Raw genomic sequence first — 12982 nt, 5'->3', positions numbered from 1 at the left:
TACCTCGATGTTTCTTATATTTTCACTTTATTCACTTAAATTTTTCTTCCAAGCTTTTGTTAACATTTAAATATTTAATCCATATAGGATTTACTTAGATTTCTTTTTTATTCTACATGGCCAGTCAGCAGTTCCAACATTTTTTGGATAGGCCATCTTTTTGCTGCTGATTTAAAAATGTCTTTTCATACTAAATTTCTTTCTGTTGGTATTTACTCCTGGATCTTCCATCTAGTCCTTTCAGAATATAATACTTCTTAATTACTGTCCTGTTATGCTCTAGTCTATAGGTGATTTGATTTCTCTTCGCTTTGTGGTCATTCTAATGGTTGGATAATAGTCCATCATATGCAGGTACTTTACTTTTTTTAAACCAATTCCCCCTCTACAAGGCATTTGGTAAGCTTCCTATTTTTCCATATTCTACAACGTGTATTTTTGGGCTAAATTAAATGAATCCTATACCTCTGTGGCTCAAGTTGTGCAAACTATCCGTTTACTCTTTTCTCTGAATTATTTTTAAAATGACAGTATGCTTTGTTGGTCTCAATTATGGGATTACTGAAAATCTGTCAGCTGGGGTTTAAGATTACCCAGGCAAGACTTCCGAGCGACACCAGGGGGCGCAGTTTCCCAGCTCCGCCTCAGCCACATCCGGGTTCAACAGTAGGTTCGGACCGGGAGCAAGCGGAACCTTTCTGCTGCGCTGCGGCTTAACTTGCGCCGCGCGGACCATTTAGGCCTCCGCGCACCGCTCTCAACGGGTGCTGCAGTTTGCTTGGCGTAGCGAAGGCGCCCGTGAGGGTGCCGCTTGCTCCTTCCTTCGTCGCGAAAGCATGGACGTACTTGCGGAGGAGTTTGGGAACCTGACCCCAGAGCAGCTGGCTGCGCCCATCCCGACTGTAGAGGTGAGGGCAGGACACGCGGGGAGCGGAAGGGGCCGTGACGTGTCCCCATGAGGCGTTGCCTCGAGAGCTTTGGCCGTGGAGCGGGGCGGGCCGGGTTTCTGCGCATGCTCAGGCCTCCGCGCGCGGGTCCTGTCCGGAGCCGGCCGCCGCGTGCACGTGGAAAGGTCGCGCCCCGGAGAGCTGTCAGCCGCCAGGCAGGCGGAGCGGCCCCGGGCGAGCTCTCGGGCTGAACCCATTCGTGTGTTGTCGGGGGAAGACTGACTCGTCCTCCTTGAAGGCCGTATTGCATCTTTGCGAGCTTATCGAGGATAATGAGGTCCCACAGCTGGCTGTGATGGTAAAACGAAATCACCTGAATCCTGGGCTAGTAATTTCTCCTTTTCACCAAGAACTCAAGTTTGGGCTGCCGGAGTATTTTAAACGCCCGGAAAGTTCACTCCCGATTTTGCCCAGGTGTTTTCTGGGGAGTAGCCCCATAGCTTTCATCAGTTTCTCAGGAGTTAAGGATAATTGCCCTATCGTGACTGCTTAATGAAATTCAGCTGTTGACGTAATTTTATTTTCTGGAAAGGTACATATAATTTCTCTGGGCCTCAAAATCTTAGTTGGCATGGAATAGGGAAATTGAGAAACAGGTAGAAATTTCAGGTCGAGGGAATGGGACACTTCAAATCTGGTAGGCAAAACCATTTGATGTTTCCGAGTAATTAAAATAAATCCCAGTAGTACTGAAGAAAAATAGAGGAGGAGAGATGAAAGGTGATGTATAGATAAGGGTCCTGATTATGAAAGGTTTTGTTAGACATCTGGAGGAGAAGTGAGATGCTATTGATAGGTTTAAGAGGAGAACCACAGGATTGTTGAATCTATTGGATCGTAAGAACCTCTGTATAATCACTCGACAAATTGAGGAATTACAGTCAATCTGTGAGTGCCTGCAATGCCCTGCTGATCATCATCAGGCAATACTGGGCAATTCTGGGTTTTTAACTCTTGAAGAGTTGTTATTTAAGAGCCAGCATTTACCATGTGCCAGACTCTGTTTAAACCTAATGAGAATTATGTTATTTAATCCTGTGAAGTAAGTACTGTTTTCACCCTAATTCGCCAATGAAGATCTTTTAGGCCCAGAGAGTTTTGAGTAACTAACTCAGTGTCAGAGGTGGTTAAGTGGCTGATCTGGACTTTAGACTGTGGCAGCCTGACTCCAAAGTCCTCATCCTTAACTACTTTTCCAGAGAACTGAAGGAATAAACCTAAATGGTTTCTATTTCTTGTCTAAATTTGCACAGCTGTGAAGGGATCAAAACCACATTTCCAGTCTTCTGATTCAGGAATAACAGTTCCTCTGCATCCAATCCACCATCCCATCTTAAGGGTTCCAACTATGAAGTGTACTCAGTTCTGAAACTTCATTCTTGCTGTGCTCCAAATACCAGCCACTGTCATCTTTTACTTCCTGGGCTCCTGACTTGTCCCAGTTCAGTCTATTCTCTGCTCTGTAGCCAGAGCCATCAGTTCAAACATGCAAATATGATCTTGTTGCTCCCTTGGTTAAAGTTCTTCAGTCTGCCTGTTGCTCTTAAGGCAAGATCTAAAGGCTTCATCATGTTTATAAGGCTTTCCTCAGTCTGGCCACTGCCTGCTTCTCTAACTTGTTTCACCTTCTTCACCCCCTGACTCCTCAAGATCTTTCTGCTCTTCTCATATAGTCCCTTCTGATCTTTCTCTCATTCTGCTTTGTAGATTTCAAACAGCAAACTACACAAATACTAAGTGTTCAGTTACATTAGTTTTGACAGTTATGTATACCCCAATAACTACCACCCTGTGCAAGATATAGAACATTTCCATCATCGCAAAATTTCCCTTTTCAGTCTGTTCCCTCCACCCACCCCAAGCCTTTTAATTTCTGTCATCATGGACTAGTTTTGCCTGACTTTTTTTTTTTTTAAGAGCAGTTTTAGGTTCATAGTAAAATTGAGAGGAAGGTATAGAGATTTTCTACATACCCCCTGTCCCCACCTCCCTTTTTCCTTGAAAATTTTTTTTTACTTTCTCCAGGTTGTCTGCCTCCCTCTGTGGCCACTCTTCAGTCTCCTTTGCTAGGTCTGCTCCTCATCTCTAAATGTTGAAGTGTTTCTGATCTCATTTCATGGACATCTTCTCCATCTATACTCCTTAGGTGATCTCATCTATTACATGACTTTAATTACCATCCATTTGTGACCTCTCCCTAATTTAGACCTCCAGACCGGTCTCTTCCCAAGTTCCAGACTCATATTTGTTGTCTGTTTGACATCTTCACCTGAATGTCTAATGGATATCTCCAATTTAACATGCCCCTAGCCAAACTCCTGATAGCACCCCCTACACTTAAACTTGCTGCTCTGATAGCATCCTTGCCTCCTCATCTCCATAAATGTCAATCTTAACTGCTCTTTTTCTCAGTCTTCATTTAATCTACTATCAAGTCCTGTTGGCTCTAACTTCACATTGTATTTTCTAGCCAACAGTTCCTCACTACCTGTATTGCTGTCAGCCCAGAATATTGCAGTGAAATCCTAAATGATCTCCTGCTTCTAAACTTGTCTGCTCCCACCCAGCAGCTAGAGTGATCCAGTTAAAATAAGTCACATCATCTTGTCGTTCTTTTGCTCAAGACCTTCCAATGCTTCTCCTGTTACTCAAAGTCAAAAATTTTAGTTCCTGCAAGATATTACACAGAAACTGTGTGCTTTCTTTATATACAGTTCTAATCATTTGTCAGATTTCTCATTAGCAGATTAGATGCTATTCATGAAAAGAGCCTTATCACGGTGGGCTATTTACAACCTCAGGACTGTGTGAAAAGCAGGCCTAAGAACTCAAGAAGTGTGACAGTTTGCAGCTATTTAAAGTAGGAGGTGAACACTGTGTGGTATCTTTCTGCAACCCTGAGCTCTGAAGGAGGGTGAAAGAACTCCGTTTGGGTTGAGAGACTCTCTGAAACTTACTTTTCCTTTCTCAAACTGGCAAACCTTGCTTTCTCGGAAAGTGTCATGAGAATAAAATAAAGATGAAAAGTGCTTGAACTGTTGATTCATTAAGAAGAGATTAAATTATATTCTATTTGAGAAATCTGTGGTTTATGTATGTATCTGTGTATACATATGTTTGCGTGGCCACACATAGGTAATTTCCATAAAAGTGGTTGCAGTGTAAAAATTGTCCTTTTTGTTTTCATTTACTTTCTTTTGCTTACTGTGATAAGGTGAGTCATTTTTGGTACATTAAAATAACTTCTTATGAAAATATTGTGATTGCTAGCACAGAGTTCTGATACTCTTACTGTTTTGATTCACAGGAAAAATGGCGGCTGCTTCCAGCATTTTTAAAGGTAATTAACATTTAATAATAATTATTTTTCCAATGAACAGTCAAGAAATAAGCCTTTTTTTAATTAAATTTTTATCACCGACGTTTTTTTGGCTTTGTACAACTGTGTACTTTTCTAGCTTTTAGAAATACAAGAAATTAGAAGGCATTATCCCTGCCTGTAAAGTACTGGTTAGGGGATTGGTATCTAATTTTAGAAGGAGGAAGTAGTACACATGGGCAGGGCACATGGATAATTCAAACCAAAGTGCTGCTGGCAGAAAAGTGATGTCACAGGTGGTCAGAGAGGGCCTCCCCAACAAGGTGAGACATAAGCTACAGTGTAAGAGGAAAGGATTTAATTAAGCTGAAAAGTAGGATGCAGGGAGCATGACTTAATAAAGGGGAGCCTCCATGGGGTCTGTAGGGAACAGTGGCCAGTCTGCTTGGCTGGAGTGGGTGAGTGGAGAGTCAGAGGAACTGCAGTTTACATTCCTATTATTATCGAACTTCAGTTTTAAAGAGATTTTGCTGAGAAGTGGCAGCTTCCACAGTGAGAGACCACTTGACACCTAGGAGGATGGCTGTAATCAAAAGAAAGACAATTACAAGTGTTGATGAAGATGTGGAGAAATCAGAGCCCTTATGCTCTACTGATAGGAATGTAAAATGCTGCAGCTGCTTTGGAAAACACCTTGGTTGTTCCTCAGATGGTTAAACATAGTTACTGTATGGTCCTGCAGTTCTACTGCTAGGAATCTACTCAAGAGAAATGAAAACATATGTCCATGCAGAAACTTGTATGCAAATGTTCATAGCAGCCTTATTCATAATAGCCAAAACGTGAACATCAACTGATGGATAAATAAAATATGGTATATCCGTACAATGGGATATTATTTGGCAATAAAAAGAGACCAGGTCCTAATATACACTACAACAAGGATGGACCTTGAAAGCATTGTGCTAAGTGAAAAAACAGAGACTTGAAAAATGAGTAGAGTTTTGTGTACCTTAGTTCTGTGTTATACTGCCTTGGGGAGAGTGCTGGAAGATGAGGCTGGGAAGCTGTCAGGGCCAGGTTTCTGGTCAGATTTTTTGGTTAAGGAATTTGATGTGAAGGATATTGGCTTTTCTTCTAACAGCAATAGGAATAATAGGAAACGATTGAAGAATTTTTTAAGTAACCAGAAGTGAAATAAAATAGTAGTAAGGTCAAGGGAAGTTTTTTGTTTTTTAAACTAAAACTTGTTTTTAAAAAGGATATATGTTCGTAAGAGAGACGTGATAAGTAAAAGGACTGTGCGAGAACAGGGATTTTCTCCAGAGGAGACAGTTAAGCCCAAGGGCTGGAAACTGTGGGAAGTCAGACTGCATATTATGATACGGGTGAATTTTTTCCCCAATCAGGACTATTTCAAAGTGGGATGGCTGCTTTGTAAGCCAGTGAGATCCCTAATAAGGAGGTATAATTAAAGCAAAGGCCCTGGGATTATCTGTATGTTGGGAGTGTTCTAGATATGTTGAACTAATTGTGTTTGAAGATTACTGTAAAGAAATTATGTTACAGTCCTTTTAAATCCTAAGATTTCAGAGTATGTGTGTTTATTGTTTCATTGTTTTTATAGCAGCACACAGCCGTGTCTTTGTGCAGTCGTATGACTTCTGACATGGAAGGAAGTCACTGCCTGCTGATCTGATCTTAGGTTCCTGAGTTTACCCTACTTTTAATTTTAAATGCAATTATTTTCAGTTTTCTTAATAGAGATCCTTATTTTGCCCCCTCATTCTCCTAAAGGTGATATGAATGACCAGATACGTGAAAATCATAAAATTGCTCACATACGAGTAAGCCAAAAAAGAAAACAAGCATTGTTTGAGGATGAAGAGATGATGCTCAATTGCTGTATTTCTTTCTTGGACTTTTTGGTAATTTCAGTGCGTGTGGAGAAAACAATACTTACTTGTTAGCTCATGAGGGAGTCATTAGGAATATGCAGATACTCTCGTGCTGAATTCCAAAGTTCAGGTTGTTTTTCAGGAAGGAAAATCCGAGGATATTCTGGTAAAATGGAGGCAGAATGGAATGAGAACACATAAATGTAAAGCTTTGCTAAATAAAATTCATGGATTTTTTTTTCTTAGTTTGGTTTTGAGGAAAATTTGATGATCACCGCAGGTTAAAGTCCAACGTGTAGTCTGCGATTTTGCTGCTAACCTACTTTTTACTTTCTATCTATTTAGGTGAAAGGCCTTGTGAAACAGCATATAGATTCATTTAACTATTTCATTAATGTAGAGGTAAGCATCAGCTCTTGGAAAAGGGTATAGTTAAGAATTAGCTGGAAGCCAGAATCTTTCCTCATATTACTCTTTCCACTGCAGATAAAGAAAATAATGAAAGCCAATGAAAAGGTTACGAGTGATGCTGACCCTATGTGGTACTTAAAGTAAGGAATCAGCTACTCTTAATTTGCTATTTTGATTATGTCTAACATTTTTAAAATGAATGTAGTTGCTATCAAGACTCTTTGAAAATAATTCTCCTTTTATCTGTTTAATAAGATAATTATCAAATGGTCAATTTTTAATTGGTAAGCTAATTATGACAGGTGAGAAGTTATAATAAGTGAGGAGTTACTGAAACTATTAGATTTAAATTTTTTAAAAACACTTCTTAGACTTAGAAAAATTACAAAACCAGGACAAAAAGTTCCCATATTATCCTTCACTCAGTTTATGCTGATATTAACAACTTATGTAACCATAGCACAGTTAGCAAAACCAAGAAGTTAGCATAGATACAACACTGTCAACTAATCTACAAATCTTAAAGTTTCCCCGCTAATGTCCTTTTTCTGGTCCCACATTCAATCCAGTACCCTATGTTATGTTTGGTTGTCTTTCGTCTTCTTAGTTCTCTTCAGCCTGTGACAGTTCCTCAAGCTCTCTTGGTCTTTCATAACCTTGATGTTTTGAAGACTTCTGGTCAGTTGTTTGGTAGAAGGTCCTTCGATTTGGGTTTGTGTGGTGTTTGCTTAAGACTGCTTTGGGTTGTGTCTTTTTGGCAAGTATACCACAGAAACGATGTTTTGTGCCGTTCTCACTGCACCATATCGGGGGGACAGATGTCGACATATTTTCTACTGGTGATTTTAACTTTGTTCACTTGATTAAGGTGGTATCTTCCACGTTTCTCCACTGCAAGTTACTGTTTTTCCTTTAGTAATTAATAACCATCTTATAGGGTGGTCCTTTGAGACTGTGCAGGTGTCTTATTTCTCATCATATTTTACCCACTAATTTTAGCATGCATTGATGGTTCTTACCTATAACAGTAATTGCAGTGGTATTTACCTAATGGTGAACCTCTCTTTCTATCATTCCTTCTGCATTAATATTAGAATTTTCCTGTAAGGAAGGGATTTTTCTTCTCCTTATTTATCTTTGTGTCTGTAGTTTTATTTGTATCAATATAAACTCATGGATATATATTTTATTCTATGGATCAGAATCCAGTACTATCATCATTTTATTTCTCAAATTGTCCCACATTTGGCCAAAGAGAGATTCTTCAGGTTGACTCCTGCATCCTTTCAACATGCCCCTGTTAATTTTTGACCACTTCTTTGCTTTCTGGTACCATGAGGTGTAGTTCATCTGGTGTTTTCCCTGTGCAGCCTGGAATCAGTCATTTCTCCAAGGAGCCTTGGTCTTTTACTGGAGAGTAGTGTTTAGAAAGTGAGACAAGGGTACTGAAGTCTCAGTAGACAGAGCTAGGAAATATTTGTATGACTAACACAAGCATATACACATACCTATATTTTGTTATCCTGTTCATTTTTATATGTGTTGAAAACGAGGCACACTGATACCTCCAATTCTAATCTAATAGGACTCATTCTGACCTTCAGTCTTCCTTTATTTGTAACTTTTATTCCTGACTGTGAGAAACTTGGCTCTTATTATTCACACTGTGTTTACTCATTCAACCCTACGATATACATAAAGCAGTTTCAGAATTGTTAATTCATCACTGTGTGAGACTAGAACTTACTAGTTTAAGTATAATATTTGTATGCTGCTTTTTTGTCTTTACTGTACTCACTGTTTTCCAAAATTACTTAGCTTAGTTACTTTCTTTCCTACCTTTTCAGTGCTGGTATATTATTTATTTGTAGTGCAGTAAGGTTGTGTTCCATTTTGGGTTCCCCTGCATCCTGGTTAATTATGTGTTTACTTTTTTTGGGTATGTGAAGTATTAACTATGGTTGTAAGAGACCTATAGAAAATAGTTATTCAGAGAATTGTCTCTCCCTTCCCAATTCTTTCCACCCCTTTTCCCAGGGCTCCCCGTAGGTAACTAATCTCAGTAGATTCTGCTTTCTCCTTCATATTTCTTTTGCACAAACGAGCACATATATTTTCCCTCTTACCCTTTCTTACAAGAATGATAGCATACTATAGATACTCTTTTGCATTTGCTTTTTTCATTAAGTATCATTTTTAGGGAGCTATAGTTTCAGTATTTTTGTAAAGAGATTTACAGTATTTTTTTAAAAAGATAACTTGGTAGCATTTCTCTCCTTTGTAACCTGAATGTTCTATGACTTCAAGAAGATCTCCAGTTATAATGTTTTCATGTTTTGTCATCCTCTGCAAGATAAGCATTTGTCAAAGCATAATCTTGTCTTTGGGAGGAAGCTGGCCTGATGGTTTATATGTTCTTTGAAGAAGTATAATTGGTAATGGAATAACTTGTCTTTCAGGTATCTTAATATCTATGTCGGGCTTCCTGACGTTGAAGAAAGCTTCAATGTAACTAGACCAGTGTCCCCTCATGAGGTAATTATCAACCATAATTTAATTGGATTTGTTTGCTTTAACTGGAAGAGTCAGTGCCCTTAATGTATATTCTTAAAAAACGATGTAAAAGCTGGGGAAAGAAAAACCTCTTATGAGACAAAGGTAACCACAATAAAGAAGCACCTGTATAATACTATAGTACTGTACTATATTAGGAAACAATTTTGTGCTAGTTAGTTTGTCATTTAATCCTAATTAACTTGCACTGTTAGGTAACTGTCCTATTTCTGTCCTGTTTCTGAGTTTTCTCGTGATCTCCCCGCCCCCATCCTTGCTGGCCACTTGTGCTTGGTGTAGTGTGCTCTTCATTGCGGAGGTTTGTTTCTTGCTTAGCATGTTTTTTGAGGGTCAGCGAGCCTTGTGTTAGTAGAGGGGATCAAGGATGAGGAGCTCACAGTCTAACAGAAGAGGCAGATGAGAAGAAAATTTAAATACCAGGGTTTTAACAGCTACAGACAAAAGGTTTTAGAACAACCCTATTTATTGGCTTTTAACAGATTCTGGATTTCTCTTCAAATTCTTTTACTTAGTGTCCATAATTGGGAATTGATTCAGGAAAGAAAATGATTTTTGTAGATTTTTCTGGTTTGTGTTATTGTAAATCTCAGATAACAATCAGGGAACGCAGCACAGGAATCTTTATTAAAGAACAGGTAAGGTGTTAGAGTGTTATGGTTGTTGTGTAAGCAAGGTTAAACAGGAAGTATGTTCAGGAAACCAGACACTTTATATAGGCAAATTTTGATATTACTGAATCACCGAGTATTGACTGAACATTTGTGCTACAGCATTGAGAGATGCAAAAGAAATTACATAATATCTTTCCTCAAGTTCATGCTTTTATGGAGAAATTAAAATAGCAAAACACGTAACAGAGGCACCAGGGGTTGCAGACTTGAGTGCCTAGAAGGATCAGGTAGCTAAGGCAGGGCTGTGATGCTGTATTGAAAAGGGAGTGGGGAAGACTGGAATATTGGAAAATGTGTGTCCCAGTTTAGCTTGCCTAGCCTCTCCATTCCATTTGGCTAAAACTTCCCAATTTCCCAAGAGCTAGGCACCAATTAGCAATGTCCAGGTCATTTTCTAAACTATATATTACTGGTTTCAGAGAAGGGTTCTTTCTTTTGAACAAAGTTCAAGAAAGCTGAGGCCACAATTGTCATTATAATTATTCTTTCTAATGTTGAAGAAAACAAATGGGTATTATCGCAGTTAGAGAAAGAGGATGCACATATTTCTTGGAGGGATTTTCACTCTTGGGGAAATGGGGAGAGTGGGAGAGTGGGTGGGGGGGCAGTTATGGGGCTCACAGCCGGACTTGGGGCTGCAGGATTGCAGGCTCCACCAGCACAGCCGTACTCCTGTTGATAAGAGAGAGTCCCAGGGTGCACAGGGAGCCCGTGCAGTAGTTTGGGGCCGCAGAGTGGGTCCTCATCGTTACCACATCTGTTAAAATTCGTTTCCATTTGAAGGATAAGTTTGTTAAGACCCACAAATGGTTGCCTACCTTGGGTATTACATTAGTTTCATTAATAAAAACAGATAATATTTATATAGTATATTGTACCAGGTACCATTCTAAAAATATAATTTGTACTCTTGGGAATTAAAATCATTCACATCTCTATTTTACATATGAGGAGACTGAGATGCCAAAAGGTTATTTAAAACTTAATTGGTAGAGCCAAGATTTGAATGCAGGCATAAGAGTCCATACTCTGCTCTACACTGGAATTTGACACAACATTGTAAAATGATTATAAATCAATAAAAAAATTTTTTTAAACTAAAAAAAAAAAAAAAAAAAAAAAAAAAAGAGTCCATACTCTGACCACCATGCCACCCTGCCACCCTGCCTGTCCTGAAGGAGGAGGCTTAATCTAATTAAATATAAGGTAAATAATTTTTACTGGTCAGTAATAGAAATATCTGATATTTTAAAGTTCTAGGCTCTGTTAGAAAGGCTAGAAAAAGTTGAAATCTGTCTTGGTTCAGTAGAAGCCAGAGATGTATAGTTGATGTTTAGAGAAATTCTCTTTTTGAGACTACAAGCCACCTGATGACCACCAACATAACAGGAAAGTCATCAGAAGGTTTTGATGAGGTTTCCTGTGTCTGATCATGGCTCAGGCTAGGACATCATTTAGTGAGTCATCATTATGTAAAAGTAAAGCACACACCAGCAATTTCTAAAGTTCCGCAAATGATTCAGAAATTGTTAGGATGGTGTGCCAAGTGATTTGTGCTCAGGTGTATCACTTGGAAAAGAGTTTTGTGATATAGTTTAGTTCATTTGGAGAATAAAAGAAAGTATAGTCTAATTTTTTTAGTTTATGTGTGTACATACTTTAATTCTTGTTATACTAGTTGTTAACTGTTTTGAATAAGCCAGCCGCACTGATAACTTTCCAAGGACCTATTTTGCAAGAAATGATGTAATGGCTTGAAAGATATGAGCAGACTGGTGGTGGCATCGGATCAGTGAGAAGAAAATCAGTACCATATTTATTGTCCCATTACTGGGCTGGCAGGAGCAGGGATGCTGTGGTATGTGTTGTCTAGATCTGTGGCTGCCATCGTCCCTCTAGTGGTGAGGGTAAGCTCATAACTGCCAGTGCCCTGCAGGCAGCACAGGGGACAGCTCAGTGTCCCACGGAGAGATCCAAATCCGTGCTTCTACTCAGGACAGCTCTTTGAGGCTGTCAGGATCCTTTCTTTTCCAGAGGGGCGGGGCCATGACTGACTGATTCTCTTTCAGTGCCGTCTGCGGGACATGACGTACTCTGCCCCCATCACGGTGGACATTGAATATACCCGAGGCAGCCAGAGGATCATCCGCAACGCCTTACCCATTGGCAGGTGAGAAGTGACTCGGTACTGGAGCCCCACTGTCTGCGTTCCAGCCCTGTGCAGTGACCGCGAGCAAGTGCTGCAGTCTTCCTTGTCCCCATTCCTCATCTGAAAAGCATGGGAAGGGGGGCCTCCTTCATGGGGTTACTTTATGGGTTACAGCACGTGTAAAGCATGTAGAGCAGTGGCTGTCACATTGTGATTATGTTTAAACTGTGAAACCTTTTTATAAAGTTAAGGAAATTGCTTCCATTTCCTCCTGTACCTCCAGGCTTTTAGGGAAACATAGGTAAGATAGCATTTCTTTGCACTCTCCTGGGCTGGTCTTCCTGGTGGATTCATGCATATTTTGAGTTTTCCTGGAAGAATGACTGTTTATAGCAGTGTTTAAGGGAGAAGTTATTTATTTGCCTGGAAGAAATTTGGAAATGGTAGGTAGCATCACCTAGCATTTTTGCTGTCTACTTTTCCTAATTAGGGAAGTAGATTGACTCTCCTGTAGAAATGGACAAAACCCATAAAACTGTAAGTTTATTAATGGTGTTGGACTTTAAACTTAGTGCAAACAGTTGCCCCTCATGTGTTTTTCCCCCTTCAAAAGTGCTAAAAGCTTAATAAACATCCATTTGTCCATCAAATATGCACCAACTACCTGTCATTGTCATGCACTGTGCTGGGTCCTCAGGTAGGCAGAAGACACTTAAGATATACCTGTTGGGCTACATTCGTTCCCAGCTGCCAGGGAAGACAGACTTAAGTAACCATGGCACATTTGGTAAGTACTGTGACCGAAAAGTGCAGAGTACTGTGGAAACACACGGCCAACAAATCCTTCCCTACCTTCTCCTAAAGCAAGGAGCTGTTGGTATTGTTTCTCTCCTCATTCTTCAGTTAGAAAAATAAACAGGGATCTTAAAATATTACTCTTTGTTTTAGCAGGACTGTTTAGCAGTGTTAAGATAAGAGCTTCTCTCTTTTTTATAAATGGACCATACTTAATA

At 39.6% G+C, this 12982-nt stretch overlaps 1 protein-coding gene across 5 annotated transcripts in view; it reads left to right on the top strand.

The window, feature by feature from the left end:
- The first annotated feature begins 663 nt into the window (after nt 1–663).
- The window catches only part of POLR3B (RNA polymerase III subunit B), a 105331-nt gene continuing 93012 nt past the window's right edge, over nt 664–12982 (top strand). For 2 of the 5 annotated variants that reach the window (XM_010970465.3, XM_045506960.2), the window contains exons 1-6: nt 664–908; nt 4255–4287; nt 6510–6566; nt 6651–6715; nt 9035–9110; nt 11890–11990. In XM_010970465.3, the coding sequence (XP_010968767.1) occupies nt 837–908; nt 4255–4287; nt 6510–6566; nt 6651–6715; nt 9035–9110; nt 11890–11990 (404 nt within the window). In that variant the 5' untranslated portion in view covers nt 664–836. Of the gene's footprint in view, nt 909–1043; nt 1246–4254; nt 4288–6509; nt 6567–6650; nt 6716–9034; nt 9111–11889; nt 11991–12982 lie in introns of those variants that run through there. The other 3 variants (XM_045506961.2, XM_045506964.2, XM_045506963.2) reach the window with 3 other exon arrangements.

This window comes from Camelus bactrianus, chromosome 12 (genome assembly GCF_048773025.1).
Source record: "Camelus bactrianus isolate YW-2024 breed Bactrian camel chromosome 12, ASM4877302v1, whole genome shotgun sequence".
Lineage (NCBI taxonomy): Eukaryota > Metazoa > Chordata > Mammalia > Artiodactyla > Camelidae > Camelus > Camelus bactrianus.
This window is presented reverse-complemented; position numbering and strand designations above follow the sequence as displayed.